General features: G+C 29.3%; 1 protein-coding gene across 1 annotated transcript; it reads left to right on the top strand.

Annotated features, from left to right (window-relative positions):
• Positions 1-3,919: 3,919 nt before the first annotated feature.
• Positions 3,920-7,762, top strand: MIA40 (Cox19-like CHCH family protein). The gene is made up of 4 exons (XM_022285704.2): positions 3,920-4,124; positions 6,346-6,377; positions 6,464-6,589; positions 7,457-7,762. The coding sequence occupies exons 1-4, from the start codon at positions 3,998-4,000 to the stop codon at positions 7,652-7,654; spliced, it is 483 nt and encodes a 160-aa protein (XP_022141396.1). The 5' UTR covers positions 3,920-3,997; the 3' UTR covers positions 7,655-7,762.
• Positions 7,763-9,698: the final 1,936 nt, after the last annotated feature.

Here is a 9,698-nt window from a genome sequence, read left to right as displayed (position 1 = left end):
CGATTACCTTGTTGATGACTATTACGATGTGGCTAATTTTGATGACGACGACCCTTTTGGTGACGAAGAAACGTAGAGGAGCAGCGATGATGCTACAACATTAATGAAGTGAAAAAAAGTGGTCAAACACACAAAATACATTTGCAAACATTCCGAATTTTCTGCAATTAGGGTTCTTAGACAAACACTAACAGCATATGCGAACAATTTATAACTAAGTTAGGTAAAAGGTTTTAGTTGTGAATAGAAATTGTGTTAAATTTTTTATTTTATATTTTTTTAACTAAAAAAATTGTGTTAAAACTTTACAAACAAGTACCAAAATGATTAGATTTAAAAAATACAGATACCAAAATAAATACTTTGAAATGATAGACTAAAATGAATCAAATTTGAAAGTTAATAAATAATTCAAAGAATCACGTATTGTTATTGATGATATTTTAATACAATTCAATATCATCGAAATGTAAGGTATGCTGTCGAATTTACAAGCGAAACATTATTATGTCTATGAGATTAAACCTCAGGTTATTACAAATAAAAAATTAAACAATGAAATTATGAAATTAAATGTTATCACATTTATTACTACGTTCCTTCTAGTTCCTACAGTCTTTTTTATTTGTAATATACGTAAAAATAATTAATAAAAATGATTAATTTGAAGGACGAAAAGGTACCAAACTATCGTACTTGTATCGACATACATCAAAATGTTTTAACTTGAAAAAGAGACATATGTCTCTATTAGTAAAATTCAATATTGATAAATTGTGGGGAAAATAATGTATTTTATATTTATACTTTAAAGCTTTAAAAATTATTAATTGGAACCTATGATTTTTTTAGTCACCAAGATATATTTTTCTTTTTTAAATTTGACTAAAATTAAAAGTATTTATAAGGTAGGTGAATAAGATTTTAGGAAGCAATTATAATATAAAAAAACAATGATAAAATTATTAATAAATGAGGTACGAGCACCAAATGAGATTTAAAATAGTGTTAGTTTAGTTTTTAAAATAGAAGATAGAGAATAAAATAATGATCAAATTGGGTATTGTATTTTTCATAAACGAGTTATTTTAATAAAAATATAATATTCGGATTTTTAAATAGAGTAATTGTGGTGGGTAGCAAAAATATTTTATGTATTTCAAAAAATGTCACCAGCTTTCCAAAATTTCACATATAACAAAATATTTGAATTTTTATTTTCGAAATTTTTATTGTTTCAATTTTATCCTTATGATATCTGAAATATATATTCAATGTATATCTATATTTGATATACATTTGATATATATCATACATCAAATCTATATCTGATATACATATGATGTAAATTTGTATATGATATACATCAAATATATATCTAATGTACATCCGATGTAACTCTGATATACTTCCGATATACATTCGACATTCCCCTAATATACAGTATCAAATGTATCATGATATACATTATCAGATATACTACTGATATACATCAAATATACATATTATACATATCATATATATATATCTGATGTACTTCTAATTTATGATATACTAAATATATTTGCAACTGATATACTAAAAATAAGTTATATCAGATGTTTAATTTTTAGTGGTATATCAGTTGTTTAAATTAGAGTTTATCATTTCAATTTGTCGATTAATATACTAATATTATCAATAATATTACTATATCACTACTATTTATTCAATATTAATATTAATTAGATACTAAATAGGAGGGATATCGACTATTTAAATTTATAAAGTATATTAAAATTTTAACTTGTCTTTTTGGACGTGCATGATCCACATAAACTTTTTCTATAATAACTTTATATTTCAAAAATAAAAAATAAAAAATCTTGCACCATTGACCAAAAAGAATTGGATATAATAGTATGACATGAACCTACATATATCATAATTATATTAGTAGATATAATGGTTATATTAGAGGTATATAAGTGGTAAATTAGAAGCATATTCAATTTATATCAGTGTTATATTAGTGGTAAATCATATAATCAATATCTTTAGATACCATAGTTATATCAATGATATATCATTTGTATATTAATGGTAAATTAGAGATATATCAAATATATATCACATATATATTATATCATCGTGGTAAGTCAATGATTATCATACGTATATCGACGGTAAGACATATTAGAAGTTGATTAGATATCATGGTTATACCAGAAGTAAATCAATTATATATCATTATTATATAAGTGGTATATATTAGTGGTCAAATATATTACAGATATATATCAGATATATTAAATGGTGAATTTGTAATTTTACAATTGAACCTCCGTTTTTTCTGAAAAAAAATATTATATTTGAAAAAACTAAATATGGTTGCTCTTGTACTTATTTTACTAAATTTTTTTGCTATATTTGCAAGTGTCACTAACGTATACACGAACTTTGACATATAGCTCTTTTATTTACTTAATCAATAAATATTTACATAAATAAATATGTGATAGTTGGATGTAGAAAATCTAATTATATTTTGATTCCAAGATCTTATTATAAATTATAATTTAATATAATGTGGAGGGACTATAACATACGAGCCAAAAAAATACAAAAGAAGTTTTAAATTAAATAAATGTTTTGGTTTAAGTAACTTTTTTTATTTATTTAGTTCTTATTATTAAAACAAAAAACTTTTTTTTTCAATTACATTTGGGTGAATTTTAATTTCACTAATCATAACATGATATTTAGTGAGATGCATATTTATAGAACAAACTAGGTTGAATGGTAGGAACAAATTCCAAGATCGCCCTCTAAAATTATAAGAATTTGTCATAAATTTTGACTATTCTTCTCCAAATGGTCTAATTTACCATTTAAATTTAAACAATTCAATAATATCATGTTATATAAATTTATCATCGACCATTCTTCACTAGCACAAATTATATAATTAAAAATAGGAAAATTGAGTAGGTAGCAATTCACATTACCATATGATTGTGATTTTACAAATATAACAACTAAAAGAAAACTGCTTACTTATTTATAAATTTTTATGTAATTATTCTTTTATCATCATAGATAATTTATTCATGCCTATAATGATCAAATATATCAGAGATATACGTTTGATAAACTATATCATTAAAATTTTCAATTATGATGTAAACTAATAGATGTTTTAAGATATATATATTTGTTATATTTGTAAATCTAGAATGTTGTTGCACTTCGACTTATTTTGTCATATGTGCATATGCAAGTGTCCCATTGAAACATTTTTAAAATGTAAAATTATAAAACAACCAAATAAAACCTTTTGAACGATACAAAATAAATTTTAAAAAAATACCTGAATAGTACTACTACAAACATATATGATTTTTTTTTTTTGATAAAACTAAAACATATACGATTAAAATACTATTTTGGGTCTAGATCTCTGTACTTTTAAAATACTCATTTCAAGTACCTTGGACTCTCTCAAGAAATAGAAACGTTACCAAATCGGCTTAAATTTTTGTTTATTTTATTTTTCATGTTCATTTTTGTCCCTAACATTTTTCAGAAGAGACCATTTTAGTTCCCTAATTTTATTTATAATCTCATTTTTTTAATCATAATTTCGATATGACACTACACTCAACATATTTGTTGAAATGTAATCATGATTTTACGTTAAGTAGTTTTTGTTATGTGTAAAAAATTCGAAGATAGGAACCAAAATGGTCACTTTTTAAAAGGACAAAGATAAAAATAAATATTTTAAAAATATAAAGAAAAATATGAATCAAATATTTAATGGAAAATTAAAATTAAAAAAAAAAATCCGGAACCAAAATAGTTTGACTTTGACCTAAAGACAGTTCATAAAAGTAATTTTGTTTTTGTCAAATAAAGCAGCACAAAATATAAACTCCTTTTTCTTCTATTCCACTTTTCAAAGTTCAACCATCTAATCATCTATTTTCCATTGATTTGATTCCATTTGGGAAGAACAATGGGTCAAGCTGAGAGCGTAGCAGCGGCATCGCCTCCAAACGATCTTCCTCAAAGCCGGAATTCAGCTGCAACTCCCGTCTCCAGTTCCTCTCGCGATCCTCCTTCCATGGATTCTCTAATTGCTGGTCCGTCGCCTCCTTCATGAGTTCTTTTTTCTCGTTTTATTCAGTTTGTGTTGCGGGTGTCTGTAGAGCGATCCTTTTCATACCAGAATGATTCGTGTTCAAGAAATTGAAATTTCGAATGCTAAAAAGGATCCAAATCCAAGGACTGTCATGAATTTCGCCTGAATTTAGAAATAGATTTTGTTTTTATGCTTTATAACGTAGTTTGTCGGAATGGCATCATGTTCTTATTGAGGCTTCTGGTTATCTGAGAGCTGACCATTGAGTTGAAGAGATATTGTTAAGGTAGGTGGCAAGGTTACAGAATACATGAGCCTTTACTGGAAATACTTCAGAAAAGTAGAGCATCTTACTACATACGTGTGAAATACTTAGCTGCTAGCACAAAACTTAAATGCAGGTAACAGGAGAAAATGTATGCCGTATGGCCTGTTGAGGCGAAGGGAGTATATTTATTATTTATCATTTATGGCCTGCTTCGTTCATAGTAACAGTACCAATGGGACTTTGGTAAGGTTATAACAATAAGCAAAGTGATCGGGTTCTGACGTACTTTACTGTGGGTGACTATGGAGACAGGCTGGTTTACGAAAAAGGATTCTGGAAAGAGGGGTTGGTAACAGAGTACAAAGAGTTGCCACTCAAATAGGGAAGGGGAGCCAAGAAAGGATAGAATTAGGGGGAGAACGGGTATTGGTAGAGTTTAGAAGAAAACTTGAAGCAACAAGGAAGCTGTCCAGTATGATACTATATTTAACAAAGTGATACCTCAAAGTATGATACTGGAACTTGGTGGATTGACTGTGTCTATGCTAACAGTAACATGCTGTAGCAAAGGTTTTGAGAAAAGAACAAATCGGAGGAGAGTTATGGAGAAGTTAAAAAGGAGTTGGCCTTGAAGAACTGGTATGAAGTGCCTATTCATTAAATAAGCTATAGTACAAAAGGCTCCACCAATTAAAGTAGCATATGTGCTTGAGCTAGGAGTGTTAATCCTGTTTCAACAAGAGAGTGATGCTTTATTTCTGCTCTCTCAATTTTGACAGAGGTATAGGAGGGACAAGATAATCTAACGTGGATTCCTTGTTTTTCATCTAATTAAACAAGTGGTAACTCTCGTCCACCATCAAGTGAAAGGGCTAGGATTTTTGTTTCAAGTTTGGTTTCAGTAAGAAGATTTCCTCTTAGTTCACTCTTTAGGAGGACAAAAAAACGCCCACAGTTAGAATAAATAGGTGCAGGCCTCCACAGATCTCAATGCAAAAGAGCCAGAAGTTTATTTGATTGGGAATTGACTTGGGGAAGAAGTTTATGAGATTTATCAAATTGGCAAGCTTTACAAAATGATACTTCTTCGTTGATTTGACCTTGCTGGCTACAGAAATTCAAAATTTCGAAACTTTTCTAGATGGGTGGATCAATTTGCCATGCTAATCATCCAGTACAGGATGAGGCCGCATAGTATTTAGAATTACAGAAAATTGCTTGAGAGTTGAAGTTATTGGAACTTAGAGAACTAACAATAGAAATTTAGTGGAAGACTGCTTTTTTGGCCATTCTATGGAACATCTGGCTTGAGAGGAATAAGAGGATTTTTAAGGGTGAGAAGAGGTGCTGGGGGAGGTTTGGCCTGCAGTTAGGTAATACCTCTCTGTAGGTGTCAGTGACAAAAGAGCTGGGTAGTTATCCTGTAGTTATTATTCTTAATACTTGAAGTCCTTTCTCTTAGGTTTTTGTTGGGCTCCCTTCGACCTTGTGGTTGGCCTAGAAAATACTAACCATCGAGGTTTGTCCATGTGGGGATTAATAGGCTCCTCAAACCAGTTCTTAAAGGCCAAACTCCTTTTTAACCATGTAGATTAACCATTAAGGTCGTGAAATCTTATTCAGGTAGGGGGGGAGATTAGGTATATATGGGGCCAAACTGAAATTACTTCTCAAAAGCAAAGTCACTAACCACCACACTTGTGAAAATACGAAGCTAGCATCACAAAAGATGACAAAAAAGGAAAAAAAAAAAACTTAATAATACTGCCGCTTAATAAGAAACAGAACGATATTATTTGTCCAGAGTGCTCTGACAGTTCTTTGTTTTAAATTTTGGTATGATTTAAGTACACAAAATGAAATGATATTTGCAATTCCTGTTATACTAATTTTGTTTGAACGTGTTAAATCTGAGGACATTTTTGGTAATCACCCAGCTTTTTCATTCTTACAGAAGCTGCGGCTTATGGTAATGAAGCAAATGAGGTTTGTGCACTTTAAAGATGTAAGCTTCCTTTTGAAATTGCCAAATTGGGATAGCAATCAAAGAAGTTGACCTATGCTTCTTTCAGTCTCTTGATGCCAAAGCTAACAGAGCATTGGAGTGCCCCTGCATAGCTGACTTGCGTAAGGGTCCATGTGGGGTTCAGTTTTCTGATGCTTTTCTCTGCTTCTTCAAGAGTACTGCAGAGGAAAAGGTAAGAAGACTAAACAAGCATTAATTTCTTCGAGTATCGTTGATCTTCACAAAAATTTGTTGTTTTATGTTTGAGGAAGGGCTAGGTCGAAGTGAAGTTTGAATATATGGTGCATGTCATATCTGAAATAAGAGGAAGAAGAGAAATTTTGAAGAAAAATAAGTGAAGAAGTGTCAATTTTGTGATCCTCAATCACAAATAATGCGACAATTTTCAAAATTGGAAATCTTTTTTGTTAGCTCCATTTTTAGTTTCTTGATTTTGGGTGAGACATCCTGTTTCGCTTATTCTCAGTCTTATGCAAGCAAAAGGCCATTTATTATGATCAGAAAAGGAAAAGGAAGTCATGGGTGAAATTTTTAGTTTAATTACATTTTCAATCCCCATAGGCCCATCTTTCCACAATTTTAAAAGTTTTGTCATGGTCTTTTATTCTTTGCAATTAAGCTTACCATCTGTTCTTGACATTAACGAGTGACAAGTTATTTGTGAATGTATCATATAAGTTTTATAACATGCCATTTTATTTTAATAATGCAGGAGTTTGATATGTCACATTAGTTGAAAAATATGAATCGATAATGATATTGAAACAGTAATTTGGTTGAAAAATAGAAAAGAGTTAAACTCTAATCCCATTTTTCAATGCAACACAATTACCTATGCTCATTTTGATTTCTTCTTTTGTAGTTCAATCCTAAATAACTCGTGTTGAATGTCTGTTACTAGTAGAAACATCTGATTAGTGTAGGACTCAAAATATAATCTAACCGAACCTTTTTAAAGGTTTGTGGGATGAAGTTTTGCTTTTTAGAATCTTTACAGAGGTACATGCTAACAGCTAAATCGTGATTGGTTTTCCCAAAGGGATCGGACTGTGTGCATCCTTTTGTGGCTTTGCAGAGCTGCATAAAAGCGAACCCGAACGCGTTCTCAAAGGATATCTTGGACGAAGAAGAAAAAGAAGAAAAGGAAAAGGAGAAGGCAGAAGAGCCCGCTGAAGATTACAGAATCATTCCTCCTTCATGGTCTAGAGAACCTCAAATTCCCAAGTCCAAGCTTTAACTAGAACCATCAACTTCCATTTTTTCTGTCATGGTAAGATTATTATGATTATTTTGTCTGGGGTGTAGACTACATTCTTATAATTGTTAACCGAATTTTTAACCGTAAGGACTAAATTGTTACTAATTTTAAAGTATAGGGATTAAATCGTTATCAAAAGTTCGTTTTTTTTTTTTTGGTAATTTCTCAAATTACTTACGGTTTGAACTTTATTTTTCTCAAAACCCAAATAATAATTTTACATGGATGAGAAAGTTATAAAGTTTGTGGGTTTTTATTGTAATATTAGGTGATGAATTTTATTTTTTATGGCAAATAAATAATGGAGGAATTTTATTTTTATGGCAAATAAATAATGAATAGCGTGTCCTCAAAAAAAAAAAAAGAGAGATTAATTTATTTTATATTAATTCTCAAATATAAATATTATAATTATTATATACAAATTTCAAAAATTAATTATTTGAACTGCTAAATAATATAAATGTTTAATTTATATATATATATATATAATTTTAATATATTTGTTGATAGTTAATTAATTTTATTAAAATAAATATAAAATTTAAAAATTTTCTCTATGAAGAATCTCAATCCTCGAAGATTCTTCGACATTGACCGCAATTGTCAATCGTGAGAAATTTTTCGAGGATGGAGAATTAAATGGGAGGCAAATAGGGATGGAGATGGGAATTAAACATTGACCATAGTTTAGAAGTGCAACTCTAAACTGAACAAATGTTATCTGGTTAAGATAATATATCTTCGATCCAAAGATCCGAAATTTGAATTTCCATCCTTCATGATATTAGTAAAATAGTAAAAGAAGAATAATAATAATAATAACCAACGAGTTACAAAATAATAGTAATAATAATAATAATCTAAAAAATAATAATAAATGAATTCATCATATTTTTATAACTTAGAGTTGCAAAGTTGAGTGTAGATTTGCTAGGTAACTTTACTTATCTTAAACTATGTAAATTGATGCTACACTATTAAAATTTATGTTTTAAAAATCGTCTCTCAGGAATTAATATTAATTTGTACAAAACTTATACTAATTACAGCCTCATCAATCAAGTTAATTCGAGAATAGTTCAATAGATAAGACACCTATTATTATTGTAAAGATCGTTGGTTCGATCTGACCCTTGTGCCTACAATCAAATTCAAACAATACGTACATAAACCGTGAAGCGTTCTTAATCTTCAATATAAGATTCTTTAAATCTAGACTACACAAACTTATATACTCGTCGAATCCATAAACCAAACGGCCCTTTAATATGTCGAAAGATTAATATTCTGGTTGGTCATAGCTCCACCAACCCCATTTCAAATCTTCTCACTCCCTTATATGGTATCATATCATTCATATTTGGCATCTAAACAGTATCATTTCCTAATGTCTACGACATCTTACACCTTTAATGGATTCTCACTTTTATGTTTTTTTTTTTTTAATCTTCTTAGAATATAAGAGTTTATAGGTGGGGGAAGATTTAAATTTAGGGAGGGAGAAATTAGGGAGAAAACTTTAATGTCTTAAATCTATAATTTTTTTTAATCTAATACCGAACCATGGGGTAATAGTACCCATCCTTCCTTTTTCACTCCATTCCTTCGAGATGGAGTTTTTAGTACGTAATTGGGTTTTGTGTTAACCTGAGCATAACAATCGATTGGTTTAGATACATCTATACCCAATCAAAAGATCGTGAGTTCGAATCTCCACATTCACATATTATACTTAAGAAAAATAAAAATTAATTGGATTTTGTGACTAACTCTTCATTTAATTTCTCTAGCAATTTGAAGGTTAAAAGGTTAAATTACAACTTTGGTCCATAAACTTTTAGATTCTTGACTAATAGGTCCTTGAACTTTATAAGAAGTATGTAATAAGTTCCTAAGCTTTCAATTGTGTCTAATAGGTCGATAAACTTTCAATTTTGTGTCTAATAGATCTTTGACCTAATCGATACATTTTAAATTAATGGATCTATTAGACATAAAATTAAATTTTGTATTTTATAGG

The sequence above is a fragment of the Momordica charantia genome (assembly GCF_013281855.1).
Source record: "Momordica charantia cultivar OHB3-1 chromosome 4 unlocalized genomic scaffold, Mcharantia_2.0 BLBB01000004.1, whole genome shotgun sequence".
Lineage (NCBI taxonomy): Eukaryota > Viridiplantae > Streptophyta > Magnoliopsida > Cucurbitales > Cucurbitaceae > Momordica > Momordica charantia.
Note: the sequence above shows the minus strand (reverse complement) of the source record. Positions and strands in the feature narration are given on the sequence as shown.